At 38.4% G+C, this 23,047-nt stretch overlaps 1 protein-coding gene across 1 annotated transcript in view; it reads right to left on the bottom strand.

Annotated features, from left to right (window-relative positions):
* LOC104275717 (zinc finger protein 827-like) overlaps window positions 1-18,311 on the bottom strand; it is a gene marked incomplete at its 5' end in the record, with an annotated part of 61,475 nt that extends 43,164 nt beyond the window's left edge. The window contains 2 exons of the mRNA XM_009871752.1: window positions 6,107-6,340; window positions 17,828-18,311. Coding sequence (XP_009870054.1) covers window positions 6,107-6,340; window positions 17,828-18,311 — 718 coding nt within the window. The remainder of the gene's footprint in view (window positions 1-6,106; window positions 6,341-17,827) is intronic.
* Between the last annotated feature and the right edge of the window lie 4,736 nt (window positions 18,312-23,047).

The raw sequence follows: 23,047 nt of genomic DNA, 5'->3' as shown, positions 1-23,047 counted from the left end.
AATAAAATAAAATAAAATAAAATAAAATAAAATAAAATAAAATAAAATAAATCCAGAACACCAAAAGAAGCACATTTGAACAAATTTCTTATTTCTCAAATCTATTTTTTTTAATTAACATGCTTTTCATTAAATGTCAAGATTACCCTGACACAGAAAAAAAGGAAGAAGATTAATTGCAATAATTTAAAGGTATAGCAAAGCATCTACTGAACTAAAAGCTAGGCTCCATTACAAGGTAATTGTGTTTCTCTGATTTTTGTTGTTTTGTGACTTTTTTAAACATCTATAGAGGAAAGAAAACCTTAGACTTTGCAGACTTCCCACCCTATACTTTTCCTGTGAATAGGCAGTATTTTTTCATATTTTTTTCATATTTTTTCCTGCTTTGGGGTTTAGACATTAATGTTGTCATGAAACATGGCAAACCCCCTCAACAGGTAAGAAGTCATTACTAGTTGAGTTCTTCTGGGATTTTGTTATTGTGCAGATGTCATGGAAAAGCTTATTAAACTGAATGAACATATCATGGCCTGATACCAACTTCACATATCGCAGCACTGGCAGGAGAGTCTCAAAATCTTGAAAAAAAATTTGGAACCTGACATATCGCAATAATACATGTAGCTGGTCTAGAAACTTGTATCTTCTCCTGCACTGTAATTAAACACAGCTTCACTCTAACCATTCACAATCAACATTTCTGTTGGTTAAAAAACCAAACACAAACAAACACCAAAGCCACTTGGCTAGTAGAGGGATTTAATCTGGTGATGTGACTTGTCACATCTCTAGTCGCCATCAAGAGAAAGTTATATCTTGTATTGTGTGCTTTTATGGGCTTCTACAGAAGCGCCTGCTGCTGCCCAGAGCTATATAATGAGCAATTTAGAGACCAAGGAACAGAAGACTTGCCTGTATTTTCACTCCGCTGCCCATCATTAAGGCTCTCTAAGCAGGGATGAAAGCATGCTTGACAGCTCCCCTGCAATCTAGGTGTAGAGAATCTTACGAGGTCCTGACAAGAGCTATCTCCAAAGACAGCAGCCTGGCTCCCTCCAGGCACTTCCCAGAACAGTCCATGAAGGTATGAAAAATAAATATATAGGAAGGTTAGTTTTTCTGTCCCCCACCTCACTCAAAGAATGTAGCAATGTACTTTTTTTCTTCACCATAGTAACAATAAACCAAAAGACTGCCACTGTGACCTACTAAACCTGGAAAGATTTTGTGACTGCTAAGAATAATAGCTTACTAGCCATGGATTCATTTTTGTTGTCAGTTCCCATTGCTGATGACAGCCACACATAAAGCCACCCAAGCCTTAAAATGAGATAGATCTGACACCAGGTGTCCAGCTACACACCCATAGATAGCACACTTAGCAAATTTTTTAAGCTGATATTATTATTTTGTTCCTCTGGTAGCCTATGTTTTTGTGACTGGACTCGTTTTGGTACGAGCTAATTTAAAGCCTTCTCAGGCTTTAGTCCTTCACCTCACTGTGCCCTAACACACAATGTGCCATTTTAGGAATGGGAGTAGCATTGAGGTGTTTTGGCCTTCATCTTATGCTAGAATTGTACTCTCATATTTTTCCTTTTTCCTTCTGCTTTCAAATAGAAGTTCTAATCCATATGGTTTCAGTTAAGTGTAAGATATAGTGTCAAAAAAACCCATCCAAACTACAAGGCACAAAATAGGAAATTAGCATAAATATCTTCAAGTGGTCAAACAATCAAAAAAGGAAAACAAAAACATCAACCTCCCATAATAACCCATTGTGATGAAAGAGGAATCGTCCTATAACTAGGTGATAATAAATGAAGTTGATCAAAAATGCTTTTCGAATCAATTGTATGCGGCATGACCTTGGCACAAAAAGTAAGTATGCACTAACTGTCTCCGCTGCTAACCTAAAATTATGACATATGTTGATCCTGGGGAATTGGTGTATTACAAGAAGCATTGTGTGACCCAAGGATTGAAGTTGAAAAAATCCAAAGGAACTGACTAGTACAAGGGTCATGCATTTGCTAGTGATAAGAAGGATATGTGCAGTACATGGGGAACTGATCCACCAAAAAAAAAAAAAAGAGGAAGAAAATAACCCGAGTTGCTACTGAAATGCAAAATTACTACATTTCACAAATAAAAATATAGCTGAAACAAAGGCAAATGTGATTTAGACAATATTTCTAGGAAAGGCAGGGACATACTAATGTCATAGTTCAAGGCACCAGGGTAAAATATTACTTACAAAATACTAGTATCTGGAATAGATTTTGTACACCTCCAGCTATGTATTCATTTTTGGACGAGAAGGAAAAATACTATGTGCTTCTGAAAGGTAATATATTCTCAAAACATATTAGCAGCATAACTATTTCAACAGAAAATTAGTTTTTAGACTCAAACATTAGCATGTAAATGCAAACATTTATTTTAAATTTTATTCTCCTCTGAAACCTACCTTTCAGTTACATGACTGAGTGTATAAAACTGACCAGAGATCACTGGGTGCACCTCTTAATTAAACATTTTGAGAAATAAATTAGCTTTTCCATGAAAAAGAACTGGTAAGAATGCAGAAAACTGGTTCAGTGTATTTGAAATACATTACTTACTTTTCTTGTAAGTGATTTTGTGTAACATTTAATAGGAATTTAAAATCTTGCAGGGATGGCACACTTCCAATCAGAGAAAAGAGCGATTTGCCCCACTTGACTATCTCCTCAAATTTGTTTGCTTACTATTGGATCTAGTCTCAGTCAAGACTTACTAATGGACAAAATTCACAGCTCACCTTTGTATATTTGTATAAATCATGGCAGACATTTTATGTTCTTCTGTAAAATGTAGGTTAAAAGTCTGCACAGAGGCTGAAACTTTGCCTGTTAACCCCCAGATGCCATTTCTTCTGAAAAGGCATTTCAATTATTTTTAAATAGCGAATCAGTTGTTAGGAAGTTTTGACTATCTGGATGGAAGTGGATTCTGCCTAGATATGTCCAAGAGACATTAGTGTTCCTAGCTTGAATAATCCTTTGTGCGACTAGGCATCAAGCTGGTAAACTGTGAGGTAGAAGATCTGTATCCAAGTGGAACACACAAGGGAGAAAGAAATGGTATAAAAGGGCACTGTATCTCCAAATATGGTCCAACTCCAACAAAGTTATATGTAGATTAAGGGACTGATCTTAAACACTGGTTGTGTGCTGCTAGAAGCACACAAGTGTCCTGACAACTTCTTAGCTTAATGAGAAATGAGTGTGCCTTGTGTAGTAGAGCTAAAATAGACACCTGTAGTTGATTTTATCTCGCTTCTGTACATCTGCCTCTACAGCAAAAACTAGTAAATGTTCTGTTAATGCTCTACTACAATAAAATATAATTATTCTTCTAACTTTTCTGAGCTTTAGAGTAGTTTCTGAGTGGCTGACAAGTCAATCCATTAATGGGGCTGGTGATTTGCAGTAAGTTTTTTCTTAGTCCACCAGCTCCAATTAGCCTCCAGAGCTGGAAAGGCCTCCCACTACACGGTACCAGCTCAGCTAAGAGGTAGGAAGCAACACAGCATCTCTGTTTGGGAAAAGAGACTTCCCAGTGAAAAATTTAAGCCAGTGTACCTTTCATATGAAAGGAGACAGTAAGGTCTATACCTATATCTCAAGAGGCTCCCAGGAGGCTGCAACAATTGGCCATACTATTGCTCAGGGCTAAGAGAGGCATGTACGTCAGGAATGCAGAAAGCAAAATACTACAAAGTTGGAAATCCCTTGCTGAATTTGTATGAAGTGCAGGTTTTGGTAATTAGTACTACACAGACGGAAGTGAAAATAACAAAACAAAGATGTAATCCATTCAGTCTTTACCAAGAATATATAAAGCCCGGAAGGGCTTGACTTAAACCCAATTATATATCAAATCTAATAATGACACTTGACTAAAGATTTCCCACAGACAGGAAACAGGAACATCCAGACATACTCATTCCTTTCCTTTTTCTGTTTTTTTTTCCTCCTCCTTCCATTACCAGGAAAAAAAGAGGAAGTTTTTTCTTATTTTCACTTTATTCTGAAGAAGTGGTTTAATTGTTGAAGTTCAAAATTACCAAAAACAGAGTACAGAATTGTTTAAGATAAGATTGGAAGTTAATAGTGATCTCAGAGTATCCTATCAGATAAGAGTCAACATTAAAGAAAACACTAACAAGGCTATTGATCTTAGATATTCCTCTTATATTTCCCCTACATTAAACTGTACATTATTTTTTTTCTCCTTTGTAGTTTCTGCCTTAGAAGGTAATTGAGGAAAGTGCAAGTCGAAAATAGTGTATGTGATAAATTTAGTATTACCCCACCCACTGGCTGATTCAGGAATACCAACTGCGGCAATACTCACAGAGTAAATCCTAGAGTAATTCTACCTACAGATTAACCAAAAAAGACCACTATCAGCAAAAACTGCCCCATCACGAAGAGATCATAAGCAAAACGTTAAACCGGCGTATTTGTTACTACAAACTTTAAAGACTGGGAGTTCACAGCAGAAGTGACTGGAGACTTGATCAAGATTTTATATCCGTGAGATTTCACTCATATAAACAGATATTTAAGGCACAAATATTCTAATACAATAGCCTGCTATAAAACTATTTGAACACAGCCTGTTAGTGTTGAGTTCAAGATTCACAGTCAAGATTGCTAGTGTCTCTGAAGTACTTGGGAAATCTTTAATTTACAGAGCTCTTTCTGTATGAAAATGGTTATATGAATTTATATGCCCCAAGAAAAATAAAGTCACATGTTAATATTAATTAGGCTGTATAGCTCTGTTACCCAACACCATATTCAAACCAGTTACCAGCAGCAACAGCACACTCTATCAACAACCAAATGTTTTGTATTTGGGAGTCTGAGAAAAATTGGTAAACTGCTTTGATTAGCTTTTGTACCTGGGAAGCCCTTTTTTTGCACCATTAACACAGAAGATAGATCAATTAGTCAAATTCTTCTTCAAACTAAAGCTTGCAGGTGTGAACAGGAGTGAATTAATTACATGCTAGAATTTATGGGGGAGATCCTAGTCAGTTAACGTCTTTTGGTATAAACTGGAGCACAAATTCAATGTTGAGAGTATCTGAATAAGTCAAATAATTTCAGATAGGCTTGGCAGTGATCTCAGAAGTTATAGACTTGTAAGCATTTCTACTGACACCTCTTGTGTGACTTTTGCATACTTAAAAAAATAAGTCTTGTCCAGTTTTGGAGAAGTCTTAAAATCTAACTCATCCAGTTTAGGTGCAGAAGTACAAAACCCAACGTCCCAGACTGACTTTCACATCTTGGTCCTAAAAATTGAAGTCTATTAGAAGTTCAAAGCCTCTTTGTCATTCACTTCACTGGCTCCCAGCAGGTAGAATTCAACCCTTTTACCTTCCCTTAAAGTGAAACCTCAATTTTGACAGTTAGAGAAAGCATAATTAGCAGAACACACATTTTTATTAGACTCTCTCCAGCTGTAACTGTACATATGTGTATACACATGCATACCATCCACTGGTCTGGCAGAAGGATGCACGTATCACTCAGGCAATGTAGGCAAGTTCAAGTTGTCTCCCTAACAGCAGAAAGCTGGCTCAGTTTACATTATTTTTTTGACAAGTGTATCTTATAATTTTGAGTATAAGATACTCTCGGAAAAAATAAAAGGCTTTAAAAGCCACTATTTACAAAGCTGTATCAGATATGGTTCAGCACAGACACATTCTTATGATGCTAATGAAGTGACATGTGAACAAATTGGTGTTAACATGTTTTCGTACGTTTCAAAAATTGCAACATCTAAAAGCTTTAAGGCATCATTTCTTTTGACTTATTCCATAGTCATTAATCTGAAGATGACAGCACAGATAATTAGATACTACAGCAACAGACCAAACTGAGATATCTTATATATGAAGCTTATATATGAAAGACAGAACTTTTCAATTATTCTTTCACTTGTTACTGAAGCTAAACATCCCCTCTACAAGGTAATCCTGTTAGCACATACAAAAAAAGAATAATTAAGAAGTTGAGCATTCATTAAATTAAATATCTACCTGAGAGTTTCATGAGGAGCTCGGATGCTGCCTTGACTGACATGTCCTGCCTCATCATGTTTGCCTGCACTTCCTGTGGCTTGAGTTTCTCCTCAGGGACGTTTGGAGCTGAGGGTTCGGATTCCTGGCTGAACACATAGCTGGACTGAGGCAAGGCTGAACTTGCAGCTTCTTCATCCTTAGGCTCCTCTTTCACTTTAAATTTAGGAGTTAAGGGCTCTTTTTGATTTGCAGCTGTCAAGAGAAGGAAAGAAGTGAGACCTAATGAGGTATGCAATATATAACCATAGAGCAGCTAGTAACAGGAGGAAAACGTACCCTGAGAAATGCTAGAACAGGTACTGGAAGCAAGCATGTCAAACAGTATTCAAAGATGCCTCGAGAGGTAAAACAAACTTCGCATCTTTTGTACAAAGGCACAGCTTTGAAGCACAAAAACTGCATGTATTAGAGCTTAAGAAACCATCCTTCTCCTCTTACTTTTTTGCCCCTGCTCCTTCTAAAAGCATTTCTCTGGTCACTGGTTTGCATCTCTTTTACAAGCTTGATGGAAGTTTAAGACATCATTTCACATATGGGTAAATGTGAGTTCTTAGAGCACGGAAAAGAGGCAAGAGTTGAAAAGTAGAAAGATAGGAAACCTAAGAGGAAGTAAAAGAGAAAATACAGCAAATTCTTAGGTCCCGAAAGTTGGTATTTGTTAAGAAAGAGGGTCAGAGGGATTTTCAGAAGATGGCTTTGCACTGGAAGATGCTATTAAAGCAAACCTGTTCCAGGTCATAAATCCACAAAGAAGAAAGATACAAGTTAAAATAATTCTTTCAAATACTCTATGTAAGCAGATGCACAGCCTCAGAGAAGTGTGCAAAGACCTTGGGCTGCTTGAGATCTCCTCTCTGAACAATGTTGTTCTCCAACAGTCCTTCCAATACTCTTTCACAGCAGTAGATCCTTTGCACTGTGTTTGGTTGAATGGATAAAAGCAAGAGTGCTTAAAGAATATTTCCAAACCCAAGCAATATAAATCCACAGGCAGACTGCACGACAAACAGGAGGCTAAAGTTGCACTATTTTCTAGCAGCTCTTCTTACGATTCTTTATGTTTGACCATAGAGAGATACTTCCTTCCCTGTCTCTTAGTGGCTTTTTCTTCTTCAAAATTTCACTTTTACTTCCCAGTAACACCCAACAAATTACTTGCTCAGTGCCCCAAACTTCAATGAGTTTACACCTTTCTCACCTCTCTAAACCTCTGTTTCCACAAGTATGAAAGCATCATCTCCATTTTGTTATCTCTCTAAGCTCTCTCCCAATTTACCTCATTACCTACTACCTTTCCTACATGTTTTCCTCCTTCTACATGACAGTCCCCTGCCTACCTTCAAGACTCTTGCAAACAAGCTCTTGTCAAATCTCTCTCAGATCCCATGAAGGGTGTACCCCACCACCCCTTTCACAGGTGGCAGCATGGCCTTAGAAGCCAACGCACATTGCCTGCTGCAGAGAGCTGTTTGTTTTAAAAATCTGTTGCGTGAACAAGAGAAGATGAGGAACTGGCCTTAGAAGATGAGGAACTGGCCTTTCACAGGGATGGTAATATCCAGCTGAAGGGGCAGGGTACTAACAACTCAAATCAACACAACGGAATCTGCAACATTCACCTGCTTAAGTCCTTAGTCTACTTTCTCCTCTGCTTCACACCTTCTTACCTACTCTCCAGCTCCTCACTTTCCTGGCTTATTTCCTCAGTCATTCTCCTTCTCAGCGGTTCCTCTGAGATCTGATTCCTAACGAATCCGAATTCTTGCATCCCACTGTGAAGTGCTCCCCATCTCCCTGAGACATCAACCCTAAATTATTTTTTTAATTATATTTAAAGCCACTACATAATCCTATAATACAAAAAAGAGCCAAACTTTCTACGTCACACTGCATTCTGCATTCCTTCTTTTTTAAAACACGTCACTAGCTGCTACTGATATGAAAAATACCTCCAACAGGAGCTGAGTGCAACTGATACAGTGCATTCTGCCTCAACTTTCAGACAAAAACATCTTTTGAGTTTCTTCATTTCAAGAAGGCATTAATTCACATCGTTCCAGAAAAGGAGGGAAACATGAATCTGAGATGACCCACTGAGAAAAATCACTAACCTGTGAAGCCAGCTATGTTTCTTTCCAGGAACCAGGGCAGAAAATAAACCAGGAAGAGGAAGCACTATAGACCAAGCCAGCATACATTTTCACCATTTAAAATAGAGAGGTAATATTAAACTCACATACATACTTCATAATAAATTTGCAACCTCACACAGTGGCCCATTATAAGCCGGGTTAAGAACAACGTAAAAACATCCATACAGAAACAGAATCACTGTAACAGAATTGATATAATATCACAGCCTTAAACTAGGTACTTTGTTCAGAGGCAGGTGCTCTAGTATGAAGCAGTGGATGCCTTATGGATTCCCCTGCCAAAAGAAGGAGGATCAAAGGGGCATTTTGGAAGAAATTAGCATTTATTAAACCCTCTTTATCACCAAGCCAAAATGCAGCAGCCAGCTTGAAGCAAGTCAAGGGCAATGTCAAATAGCACCTCTATGTTCTACATCCCAGGTTATTCTCAAAATTTGCTGAGTTGAAGCCAAGATCTAACAGCTCAGAGAACCGAAAATTCAAGGTAAGTCACATCAGAGTTTAAATAGTTCCGTGACAGTGACACACCCAGAATGACTTGAACAAGGCATCAATTCCTCTATCTCACTTTCCCTTTCTCTCCCTACCCCAAAAACTTTAGCTCTCCTGCTGTGACAGCCTATGCTGCTATAAAAGATTGGTCCCTCACACTTCCAAACTGCCATCCAGGGTAACAACGCTAAAACTTATGTTGACAACAAATCTACCACCGCAATACCAGCCACAATCTAAATGAGCTTTTCATTAGATCTGTATAGCCAGTTTGTCGCTGTGTGTCTACAAGACATCAGAAACATAAAACATGGCCAGGGTCCCAAAATCCAGAAGAAGTCCTGAAGATGTGTATTTGGCAGTATTACATGAACGCGGAAAGAAACCCAGATTACTGTTCTTGCATATGTTGTTGGTTCTGCCTACTCTAGCTGCTTTACTTTGAATAGAATATGTAATTAATAAGTTAGGAAAGAAACAGGGCTTTATTGCTTTCATTAACTGGCAGCACGTTCCTTGAACTGACCACACTCTGCAAATCACAAAAATAGAAGAGTTATTTACCTAACTTTTCCTCCCCCAGAAAACAAATGCAAATAAAATCAGAAAACTGTTAGGTCAGTTTGCTCCAATTAATGGGGCTTTTGCTCTTTCTTGAAATATACTAAAGCAGATTTCAATGTAAATGAAGCCTAAACAGAAGTACAAATGAAAAAAAGGGGGAGGATGCCCAGTCTCTCAGATCCACACAACAAAACTAGATAAAAAAAAAAAACAACAAACCAAAAATGACTCCACAATGAACAAAAATTCCCACCACTCCTGCCTCTGTCCCATCCTGGATCCACAATTATGGGCAAAATTGCTAACACATGAGAAATAACAACTATGATACATCCATTCGTTATATTAGGGCAAACAATAAAAAGATGTAAGAAAAAACATTGCAAATAAGTGAAATAAAAGTTGTCTGAGGCCAGTTTTTAAAACAACCTATGACTGTAGAATCTTTTAAAAATTAGAATTAGACAAGGGTTAAAAAGATGATGTTGAAATCTATTAAAGTATATTTGAACTACAAAATTATTACTCCCCAGAAGGTATAACATCTATCTACATACAAAAATAGATACACATACATATACTTAATTTGTAGTTAATTTACATTCATTCTGAACTGCAATGAGAACAGACTGAAGGATGTGTTGCCTGCAGACTGCATACAAAACCCCCAACAATTTAATTTTGAGGAAAATTAAATTCAATTTGAAAAGAGGAAAAAAACCCACCACCCACCCAGCAAACACAACCAACAGGCAGTAGTCTCTCAAGCAGCACTGATAATTCTCCATTTGTTGCATTCCATATCCAGAAAAAAAAACAACAACAAACCCAGATCAAAGAAGATTCCAGACTGCTGACTTTTATCCTCCTGGCAACTGGAATCATTTGATGCATTTAGCAAAAGTGGATGATAAATGTTATACACTTTCCGCAAACTACTAAATGCCACGAGAAAAGCTTTGGGCACCTGCCACGGATCTGAAACACTCTGATAGAAGCTGCTAACTGCATCAGTCCACTTACGAGGATATCTAAATGCTCAAAATGTTTATAATTGAAAGAGGAAAAACGGGCTTCAAGCTAAGCCCAATGTTACAAGTCACAATGAGCAAGTTCTTGTTCACTGCTCCATCTGTCCAAGCAAAGAATATGAGAAATAATTAAAATAAAAAATAAAAAATTAAAAGTATAAAAAAAACCCACAACAAAAATGCTACCACAAAAGAGGCCACACAAAAAATCACCTACAGAGTCTGGGTGAAAACTGTGATGAAAACACCAGAGTACGCTATTTTACAATTTATGCTTGACTACAGCTACAAAGATGAGAGAGCGCAGCCCAGTCATGGCTGAGGGAAAAGGGGCAAATGAGGACACACTCCAAAATGCACCGCATATTGAACTGGTCTCCTTGAGGTCTTGCAGGAAAACCTCCTTTTGTGATTCTCCTCAGAGCCACTGTGGCAAAAGAACCACGGCATGACTTCTACCTGAGGACAAAAGGACAGTGTTTTATCCAGGTCCTGCTGGAGCTAGAGCACCTGAACCACATGGGGAGCATATCATTCCAGGCGGTAAACTGTGAGCTGTGTCTAGTCATTCTACAGGGGCATTCTACAGTCAGACATTCTACATGGGAGGCTATGGCTTATATTTGATGACATTCCTGAACTGAGTAAGGGGTACCAACACTGCTAAAGAAACCACCTGTGAGTTAATTGCTTTGCAGGAAAAATCTATGCAATTGGATCCTGTTGGAGAATCTCCAGACTAAAATCCCATTGAGCTGATAAATTATTTTCAACTTATTAAGCATAGAGGCTGTCTACACTGTAAATGGTGCAAAAGGAGAAATACTGTTCTTCTAGCAGGACAGTCTAGCTGGTCTCTCATTTCTTTTTAGTGCCTTTTGCCCTGGAGTATTAATCTGCCCCAGAGCACCTTATGTTACCTAACCCTCCCTAGAGTGCTAACTCAGTTACACTTCATTTTCAAAGTCCTTTGCTCTGCCCTCAGCCAAATAAAACAACATATAGGGCTCCAAGGAAGAGGATTGGCACTATCGACGCTACCTATGACTCAAGGCCACTCAGCATTAAAAAAATTCTTTCTATCAAAGTAGCAGAACAGATGATCATGAGCACTATGATGATGCTAAGACTTGTCTTAGGGCTTCCAGGGACCACTTAAAATATGAGGCCTCCCAAACCGCCTTGCATAAGTATGCTAAAAATGTGCAAGCAGAGGTTAAGAAAAGGCCAGCTAACTACCCCAATCTTCTATAAAGCTGCTTTGCATTTAAGGAGCTACATGTAGTAAAGCAAAATGAAACACAGGACTGGAGAATGCCTGGTCCTGCCACTGTTCCCTTAAAATTTTAAAATGTTCTAGTTCAAGTGGAATGGAAGAATTTGGCAAATTCCTAAGGCACCAGTAAGACCACACATACCCCATGCCCCAGGATGTCTGTTACACAGCCAAAGTCCCACTGGCTAAAGAGGGCTGTAATATCTGCCAAGACCATCTTCTCCTTTCGAGGTAAAACTAAAACTACAGGTAAAAATTCTGCAAAAGTAGGAGAAAAAAGGGAGCAGAGAGTGAAAGGAGCAAAGGGAAATTTGTGGCTGATAGGAAAGAATTGTTTTCAATATGGAAATTTCTCTCTACAAAGGAACAGAAACAGAGAATGAGAGAAGCACCACCAGATTGACCTTCATATTTGTTTAAGAAAACAAAAAGCAAAACAAACAATCAGAGATGATTGAACTAACAATGTTTTCAATTCCCATTTTGGATAGACGTGACAGAAAGGCTTGTGAGTTAGGACTTCTGCCCAGACTAATGGTGTGATCAGGGAAGCAAAAGAGCCATCAGTCCAGTCTAGTTTTATTGTTCAAGTATAAGAGTATGTGTAGATATTAAAGGACAGAGCTGGTCCAGAACCACATTCATGCTTTCTTTTAAGTCGCATTGGGCTGTGTACACAAAAAAGCATGTGTTATCCCGCATTTTAAATGACTGAATTAGACTAGAGTCTACACCACTTTATCTCGCTAAATTCTACATATTCCTTCAAAGTGTAAAACATGAGGGGTATGATCTTAAGGGTATAGGGAAATTGTGAATGTAAGAGTAGCAGTCGCTGAAAAGAGATTATAAAGGTGGTGATAGATCAGTGGCAAACATTAGTAAAACCTTTTATTTGCCCAGGTTTTAATTAGCCGTGCTATTGTCCTTTTCCAGTTTTATTTTAAATTAAAGGTCTATATGGAAATTATGAAAATGTGAATCTGGAGAGACACTTCAAAGAGAGATCTTGATGACATCAGGGGTATTTACACTGACAGCAGCATTATGGAATTTACAATATTTTTTTATTAAGGATAGGGCTCACTAATTGCTAGTCCTGTGCGCTTACATATCCTAATCAAAATTTTACATTCTGGCATAAACTGTGAATCCTAAATATAGGCAGTACAGTCTTTTCTTTGGAACTTGCTACACAAATACATCAATTATGACAATTTAATTGGACATGCTTTTATTTTATTAAAAATAGCTGTTTGAAGAGTTCAAGCCAGTCAGTTCAATAATATCAATGGCATATGATAAAACATTTCAAATTACTTGTGTTACGTTTAGTGAATGTGGTAATTTTAAAAAGCCAAACAGAACAAATAATCTAAGTGATTACTTAGCTTATCTACTAATGTTTTGAATGTACCTATCTGATGATTTACTACTTCATTATTCCATTAATGGAATCAGTTAATAGAACATGAATGTAAAGTCCAAGTACTTTGGAAAATCACCAAAATACCATGGTGGCATTATTTTCCAAAATAGAGATTTCACTCTTCACAGCAGATGTGAGCTAAACTGGGAGAAAATCTAGTTTCTCATTTGTTTAGCATGGCCAGCCCCAAACTCTCAGCACATTATCTTTCCTTCCTCCTCTCTATTTTAATTTTTTTCCATGCGAGTAACTTGGGGAACATAAAAAGAACTGCGGAAGCAGGGCACACTTGGTAATATACATCATCACAAGATGAAGAGACGTGCTTTCTTGAGTACCGCGCTTGGTGAACACCGAGAGCTGGGGGAGAGAGGCCAGCGATGAAGTATGCTTTACAATTACTGTATCCATAGAGAATTCCTTTGAGATCAATAGTGCAAGAATCCTATTCATTTTGATGGGATTCATTTATTTTCGAACGTTATGAAAAGCAACTGCAGCACATAACATAGGCACAGTAATAACTTCACTAGAGTACACCGGCCATCGTAATTTGGATCACTGTGAAAGCTGGTTTTTATTAAAAAGAAAACAAGCCTTAGAAGTGGGTCAGAGGACATCAGTATTTAAAGAAATGTGTTGTATAACATCTGCCACTGAAACCTTTGAACAGAAAAAGCAAATATTCTTCAAATTAAGATATGAATGCAGTTACAAAGTTCCAGCGTGGAATTAACGGAGAGAGGGAAGAAAACATTCTGGCAAAGGACTGATCCAGCAAAGTACTCAGACTACTTAAAGCATACAAGCATTGCTACTGAAATAAGAGGGGCAAGATTTGAAGGTAAAATCATGCCCATGCTTAAATATTCTTCTTTTTGTATGTTAGGAGTTATCTGTCTTTACAAACAATAAAGCTTTCCAAATTTAAATAAAATTTCAGAGAACTTTTTTAATTTCCTACCTTAAACTAGGACCTAGAGAACAGAACTTGGAAACAATTTCAAGATTTGTTCTTATTTTTAGATTTACATTTGGATTTGGTGATGTGTGTTATGCTTACTCCACAAAACATGTAAATAAAAATCTTTCTGGCAAGCAATGGCATAGAATTAGGGCTGAAGGAATCTTGAAAGGTCACCCACACCAGTATTTCTCAACCTCTTTAAATCTTAAGCTCCCCTAAGCCTTTCTGAAAAAAATCAGAGGCTGTTTTGAGCAGTCTCATCACAATCTCCAGCCCACTTGAAACCAGGTCTAACTTTCGACATCTATTTTTCACCACTTTGCTTCTCTACTACTTGCTGCTCGGTTCTGTTCAGCTGAAATTTCTCGCAACTGTTTTTGATGTCCTATGGTTCACTGAAATACACAGAACTAGTCCATCCTACTGCCTGATATGTGATCAACCATACCTGACAGGTAGTCTAACCTGTTTTAAAAATTCTCCAGTGGCAGAGATGCCGCAATCACTTCAGCCAAACCATCATAGAGGTTTAGCTACTTCAACTTTTGGAAAGATTTTCCTAATGCCAGCTTAAACCCTACAGCAACACAAACCTGTTATTTTTGGTCCTAATTACGATGAATAACCAAGAGATTATTTCCTTCCCCCTGTGACAGATTTTTTAAAGCATTAAGGCTTATTAATGACTCTCCTTAGTCTTCCCTACAGGCTTCACAACCTCACTGCCTTTTATCCATTCTCACCGGATGTTTTCTAAATTTCCACTCACTTCTGCTGCTCTCCTTTGAAGTCTTTCCAACTGTCCACGCTCTTCATAAACTATAGCACCAAAACCTTGGACTTGAGCACAACTGAGAAGAGCAGGACTGTTTCCCCTTTTTTTTTGAGGCTGTTTCTCTCTGTATACATCCCAGTACAACAACTGCTTTTTTCACGCCAGTGTGACATTGTTAACTCCTGTCCCTTTCCCACAGAACTGTTACCTAACCAGTTGTTCCTGGTTTTGGATTTGTGTTGAGTGTTTGTTGAAAAGCTGCACATTTTTTGCAGATCTCTTCTGATTGTGACTCTTTGCTTTTGACTGCGAACTACTTTCAACGTACTGTTTTCCAGCCACCTGATATCCACTTCATCTAGACTAGAAAGTTAATGCATTGCAAAATCAGTAAAATGCTAGGAGTCAAGGATTCAATTTTAAAATTAGTAACAGTTAATAAACCTCGATTCTGTACTATCTTTCACCCTAGGTGCGCCAGTTAAATTCTTGGAAACTGTAACTCTTAGGTCTCAAGAGGGGGGAACACTCCCCTGAGACTAAAGCTGGGAAAAAGAAGAGGCTGAAACTGCATTAAAATAAAAAACAACCAGCCCTGAGGTCTCCCATGAAACTGGAGGCATACAAACTAACACCAACCAAGAACAAGAGGAGCAATAAACACTGGCAAGCAAAAATAAATGCTCATTTAAACCATCAATATTCAATAAAAATAAATGCCAAATTTTAAAAGTCCATATATCTATCTACTGCTTCCTTCTTAGCCACAAGGCCTGTCAGAGAAGAAAATTAAATTTTTTTGACATAATTTGGTCTTGACAAATCTGTGCTGGCTGTTACAATTGGCATATATGATCTGAGACGTCAAAAGATTTATATCAGTGAAAAGGTAGGGCCAATGATTGAAGTTCTGATGGGTCTAATGAGAGTGTTGTAATAATGAAATCACTCAAAGGAACTTGGTTCAGCACAGAAAGCAGTCAAAAAATGCAGCTAATACCTAGCCAACTCGCTAAAAAGAATTACTTCTGCTCTAAATTAATGCACACTGTATGGAAGAAAGCATGAGTTAAATGTATATAACACAATATAAATCTCAAGAGAAAAGAAATGCCTTTCCTTCTAACACTGCTCTTCTTGCTTAGTAAACTTGGTGACTGGCAGTGCATTTTCATCCAAATATGCACACATACAAAATTGCAGATACATCTCACTCCCCCAGTGACTTTATAACATGTTGCTAGGTAACAGTGCATACAAGTCAGGTTTCAAGACCTTTAGTAAGTCATCATAAAATAACTGCATAGGACTTTTGCATGAATAATGTACATTTGTATCCTTTTTCTGATGCCAATAGATCAGACACTGAAAACATGACCGTCTGCCAAACTGTAAACAGCTCCCCATCAACTGCTACATGAAAACCAACAAATCAAAATGCTGTGTTTTCTCAGCTTTCAGGCTTTTCCCCCCATCTCCTGCTTTCTCCTCTATTCCTGCTACATGCAGCCACCGTGAGCACTACCATCTACAGGTCAGTACAGCTGATGTGTTGAGCCACTTAGTGCACAACAACCCAAATTTAAGACAGACATCAGAACAACAACGTATATAGGACAGCTGTCAGAAAATATGAAAAATGGATTTCATATACAGTCCAAATTTGAAACTCAATTAAAGAAATGTACAAGCAAATCAGAACAGGCTCATCCTTGCTCACTTTTTTTGGGTAATAATAATAAGTTATATCAACAGGTTTTCTATTTTAAAGGGGAGGCTTCTGTGGCCTATTCCAACCCTCACAGCAAACCATTTGTGTCAGCCGTTCCACCTCTTTTACTTGTCCTCAGCTCTTTCCCATCTTCCTGGCTGGTTCCATGAAGTCTCAGGCTTGAAGTGTTTGCCCATTCTACTTGATTCCACACAGAACTGTGATCCTAGAGGTATAAAGGTCTGGGCAGATGAGGACAGCAAGCTTTTCCAGAATAAATGGCTAAAGTTTCACCAAGGCAATGGCATTAAGACAGAGCTAATTCTTTAGTTTACCTGAGAGTAAAATTTGCCAAAATGCATCTTAGATTCTGTTTAAAGGAATAAGGTGACCAACTACTCTTTATTGAGAAGTGTATCTTCTACCTCCAAAATTGAAAACTTGCCATAGGGACTGCCATCTCCTTGTGAAACAGGAGTTCTTCAGTCACATTTTTCCTCTTTAGACTTCTCTCCTTTTAAAAATTAAAGGCCAATTTTGAAAACATTTAGTATAGAACACTCGCCCAGCATGTCCACAATCCTGAAGTATATAGTCAAATCAATAAAAGAGCAGATAAAATATAATAGATTCACCCTAAACACATCCTCCACTTCAGAGTCTCACATATGAATATCATTCTTAGAGCACCAACCTGACAGTGAAAGAAAAGGCAACATAAGCTTTGCATTTCGTATGGATTTCAATTAAAATAGTAAAACCAAAACAAGCTGTTCATGAATCTCTATGGCTACTTTTTCTTGAGTGTTAATAATCAAAAAATGCAGTCATATTTCACAGGTATTTACTAGTTAGACTCAAATACTACTCTGAAAGGAAGGTGAACAATATTTTATTGGCCCTATTTAAAAGATGAACAAAAGCAGAAAACTTAAATGCTGGGCACTTGTGACCCTCAGTGATTTCACACCAGAACTACAGGTATTCTGCACACCTGAAAAGCACATCAAATGAGATTTGCCAAGGTAATTATCAACGAACATGAAAGCCTGACTAAAGAGTTCTTACTCCCAATCCCAGCAATTAAACAGCAAAGTCCCTCTCTTCTCCCACTGTTTCCCTTCTTCCCTCCATCATGTACCTCTCCTTTTCAAAAACCCAAGAAATTACAAGAAGTTGCAATGTTTTTCTCCCTGCAATTCCATGACTTAGCAAACCCAAGGCAAAGTGTTTCTTAACCCATAAAGGAGCAGCTGATGCTGCCACTTGCTGCTCAATTACCTGACAGCTTCATAAGAAAATCTGATGCCATCTTGACAGAGATGTCTTGGCTGAATAGTGCTGATGCTGTATTGGCCACAAAGTCAGAGGAGTCTTTCAGTTTTGTGTTGTTGGGGGCTCTGTCAATAGTGCTAAGAGCAAAAGGTGCAGCTGAGATGCCATTGTCGTCTTTGGGCTCTTCCTTCACTAGCAAAGGTGGAATACCTCCACTAGGCTGCCCAGCCACATCAGGTGTTTTAGATACAGATGCTGATCCCGTAAGGTCAGGTCCACCTCCTTCCCTCTGTGGTCCCGGGCAGGAGTCACTGTTTAGCTGTGGTGACCCCTTCACCTCAGTTTCTGTTATTTCCTCCTTCACTTTGGATTCTGTCCTGAGGAAATGTTGATGGCAACGCATATGGAGTTTCAGGCTGAAGTGGCGGGAGGAGGTAAAAGGGCATAGCTGGCATTGAAAGGTCTCACCCCTGTCTTGGTGCTGATGAACCTGGTTCAAGAGGTGAAAGATAAAAGCATGTACTAAGCAAAACAGTTTACTAGCATTATAGAAATCTCAACTCTACACTTCTCACACCATTAAAAAAAAAAGTAAACTAATGAGTGAACTCTTCATTCTGAGCACTTGGAAAGAGGTCAGGCACTAAGAACAGTAGGATCCTTTCACACATAAGTCTAAGAACATAAACATCAGACTCAATTGAAAAAAAAAACCATCAGGAACATCTGTTTCTGCAGCACAGAAATTATGAAGTCTGCTTTGGATCAAACAGTCCTTATAACCAGATCCTGATGACCTGTCAGTGCATAAAAAGACTTCCAAGCTATAACTAGTAGCTTTCTTGATTAACAAATAAACAAAGAAACCCATATCTATTGCATGATCTGCTAAGCATGATCATTCTGTGTAACCTCATAAATAACAGTTGCTCAGAGCAACCCAGCAAAACCAAAAAGTGCATAGCAACGTCCACCATTGATCTATGTATCATCACAGTAAAAAAACTGCACCTGGCCATACTGAGGCACTACTGAAACAGTATGTTGCAAATCAATTCTACCAAAAACCAAACAGCTCTGTTATGATAATATACAAACATCAGAGATGGTGTTTGCCATTTATTCTATCAGTCAATTAATGATCACAGTTAATCATACTGTCTTCATATTTTAACTGCAGGCTCTTTCCCACAAAGACTGCATGCTCCAGTCTGATTACAATGCCTAGTATCCTCAGGCCCAGTGCTAATTACCTTTTTAAAAGAACTCTAACCATCCGTTCATATGTAATAGTTTACATATTATTTGAACAGACAGACTCATTAATATAAACCATACACTAATATTAATAAAAATTCCTTTTTAACACATGAAAGGGAAGGAATAATTGAGTCCAGCATAATAGTGGCAGGTATACTGAAAAGTTTTTTCCCTATAGCTTCACAAATGAATTTTAAATCCTGGCAGTAGCACTCCAGGCTACTCCCTGCAGAAAGACTGGCAAATACATACGTTCATTCCTTATTAACTGATGAACATGTAATTGGGACAAACTGGCACCTGACTGAGTTCTAGACATGCGTTTTCACTTGTGACTTGAGTTGGTTGGAAACATTTCAGTGTTACAGATTTTTGTTTGAAAATGGCTATTTGTTGAATGCAAAATATTTCACCTGAAACATGCAGACATTTGATGAACTCTTGGCAAGCAAGGTGTGACTGCCTTACCCTATTGAGGGGCACTCTACCCCTCACTCCCTGACCTTGGCTCAGAAGCACCCAGCTGTGCCAGAGATCCAAGGCTTTGCTGCTATAGCCTAGGAGTCTCAAGGCCTCAAGAGCTCCAGCTCTAATCAAAGCTCAGCTTCACACCAGGGAGCCTGGAAAAACTATCTTCAGCTAAGGCTTTCAGCAGTTTTCAGTTTCCTGCAGAGCTGAGATCCAGATCCCAAGAGTCCTGGTGCAGATGCTGCAGAGCTCTGGGGTGAGAACATCATTTCCCAAACACAGCTCTGTCAGAATTCAGGTTGGAGTTTCCCATGGTTGTAGATTTGGCTTAACTAATTTTCTATATAGTAAGAGGAATTCAGTCAAAAGCTCATATGCAGCATTCCCAGATCTACATACACAGGCTCTGAATTCAGGCCTGCTAAACTGTGAAGCTGGGAGATGTCCCTCTTTTAGTCTTTTTGCATTCAGTGAAGACACTTTTTGCTAGTGCTGTTTAACTTTTCATTCAGTGGTTCTTCAAGGGCTCCAGAGATTAAGTACTAAACAAACAGATAGCAAGGGAGAATTTCCCTTGGCCAGCTGCTTTACAGAAAGACACACTCAGTATCATATAAACATGACATTTACAGGCAAAGTAATTCTGGAACCTTATAACTGCACTGACAACAACAACAAAAAACTACTGCTAACCTAAGACAGTTTTAAAGCAACAACCTTGCAGAATAGTAGTGCAATGAATTCTAAATATTAACAAGTTAAAATGGAAATGCCAACCAGATTGCCCATCTATGCTACTGGAGCACAGTAATGTGTAAGAACTCTTCTTCATGAAGAGTATCGAGATGTACTAATAGTAGCAAGCACTCTCACCATGGCAACTTTATCTCTTACACCCACTGAGATTCTGTGTGCCAGGGTTTCTCTCCAGGATCCCCTTCAATCAACATTTCCCTGCCTACATATTTAACTACTTCTTCTAGAGGCTCCTTATCACAAGCATGAATACAATGTCTTCTGAAGGCTGTCACTGATGCAGTCAGGTGGCAAAGTCTGTGTGGGAGCACACCTTCTCTCCCCAAGAGTATGGCATGCCACCCCTGCAATAACTTTTGAGAATGGATAAGAACTGATTAGGACTGATTCACCTGCCCGAAGACAGTAGCAGCATCACCAACGGATTCCTCACAAAATAAAGCATGTTTATAACTTGCAGCCAAGGAATGACAGAATTCAAACCCAAATATCCAAAGTTTTGAAAGGAAGAATTTTACATCTACAAAAATCCCATATAAAAATAACATCAAGCCAAATATGTAGCTCTCAATGTCCTGAGTCTGGTCCCACCATAAGACATAAATTTTTTAATTCTCAAAAATGAATACTAATATTTATTAAAAAAAATAACACTATTAGAAATAGAAGCTAAGAATCAAAGTCCCTCTAAAGGAAAAATTAACCCTTATTTTCTCACTTGACACCAGCTAAAAGAGCCCAGAATTGCCATTCTATGCTATTTGGAGGGAAAATCAAGGCAGCAACTACTTGCTGCAGAATAAGAAATGCTGCAGAGCTACACAGAAGGCCACAGGGGAGATCCGGGTCATGCAGTGTTGCAGTCCAAATAGCTGCCTTGCCTCTCCATGAGCCAGAGAATGACTCTTACATTGTGCTAACGCTACCCAAACCATCAGATGGCCTCTTTAGGCTCAACCAGGCTGTTCTTGCAAGAACCACAGGCAGGAGGAGACAAGAGGGCAGCTGTCAGCTTTGGTCCGAAGTCCCAGCCTGAGTCCAGCTGCTGCCAGATTTAAATCTCTTTGAATTATGCTGCAACAAACCACAGTGCACAACCTGCTCATACAGAATGGATCTTTCAAAATCCCATAAAACTACTATTTGACTCGTGTCAGAAACATTTAAGGACTTGCGCCTTCTGAGTTTGTTTCATTTAATCATGGATATTTGCCTCAACTATGCAAAGTACTTGTATCATCTTTATTTTAACTCTAAGCTCTTCCCAGTCTCAAACGATATTTTGTGGCTCTACATTTTTTCAGTGTGTGCCTGATATACCATATGTAATAATTTTCAACAGAACTATACACTCTTTACAAGCTTTAGGCCCAGTTTGAGGACTCGGGTACAAATTATCTATTGGTCAATTTTTTTTTATCTGTTTCTTTCTGCTGGCTCCCAATTCTCACATTACAAGAAAGCAAAAGAGAGGCTGTTCAATTTATCTTCTATATCACATGCATTATTTTGATCATACCTCCTTTCAATACCCAGCCCTCTCATTCTTTTGAGCTTTTTTTCTTCAAAGGGAGTTCTTGCCATCCCGCTAATCATCTTCATTGCCAGCTTTTAAAACCCCTTCTATTTCCGATATGTGTTTTTGATGCAGTGACCAGAAGGGAATTTCATAAGTGGCAGCATAACATGTTAATAATAGCATTGTAATATTTTCAGTGTTATTTCTGTTTTATGATACAGACACTCAAATACCTAATGTACTTTTTACCACTGTTGCACATGCCAAGGAAAGGTTTTCATTGAACTGTCTACAATGATATCCAGATATTTTCCATGGGTACTTACAGTTCATTATATCAGACAGCCAGGTGCATTAATAGACTGTTGTTTTCAAGGTGCAATACCTTGTCAACAATAACTTCATTTGCTCCCTTGTTTATCTGTCAGCCAACCCCTTTTTATTGTCCTTCAAGCTCTGCCTTTTCTAATCTCGATTCACATACAGAAGGTTGTATCGTCTACAATTCTCATATCCACAGTCATCATTTTGTGCAGATCACATTTGCTAAAATATGCACAATTCCACTATTAGTAATGGAACATCCCCCTGTTAGCCTTTTGTCATGCTATAAATTGCTAATTCCTTCCCACCCTTTGTTTTACTGTCTCTTGGTGAATTTCTTAATTTGCCACAGTACATCACATTGCTTAATTTATTTGGCAGCTTCTCAGTGAGAAGCTTTGCCAAAGGCTTTTTTAAAGACCAAATAAATTTCAACCAATTCTTAGAGTCCATGATTTTTTTGACATGCTCAAAACATCTTAGTAGAAGAATGCACGATTTTCTTTTACAGAAACCACATGCCCCTATCATATCACATTGTTCGTACGACTGGTTTTTTTTCCTCTTACGCTTTCTGTTGACATACTAACATTTCTGGTATCATAAGCAGTTATCAACTTTTCATAATTAAAAGCAATGTCCCTTCTGATTTACCAGCCAATTTAAGTCATGAGAAGTACATACTGGTCTGTACAGATGTACCACAGTTACAAACACACCTGGTCCCACCTAACAGGCTACAACGTGGAGCAGGGGTGAGGGAAACAGCGACACAGGCATGTTCTGCAATTTTGTAGGACTTCCTCCTTTCCTGAAAGTTGAGTTAAAGCTTTGCACAGAATCCCCCTTCTCATTATGAGGCTCAGGAAAGGAAGGACTGGCATTTCATTTGTGGGACT

This window comes from Apaloderma vittatum, unplaced genomic scaffold (genome assembly GCF_000703405.1).
Source record: "Apaloderma vittatum isolate BGI_N311 unplaced genomic scaffold, ASM70340v1 scaffold13486, whole genome shotgun sequence".
Classification (NCBI taxonomy): domain Eukaryota; kingdom Metazoa; phylum Chordata; class Aves; order Trogoniformes; family Trogonidae; genus Apaloderma; species Apaloderma vittatum.
The sequence above is the reverse complement of the archived record's forward strand: the minus strand, read 5'-3'. Positions and strand labels throughout refer to the sequence as shown.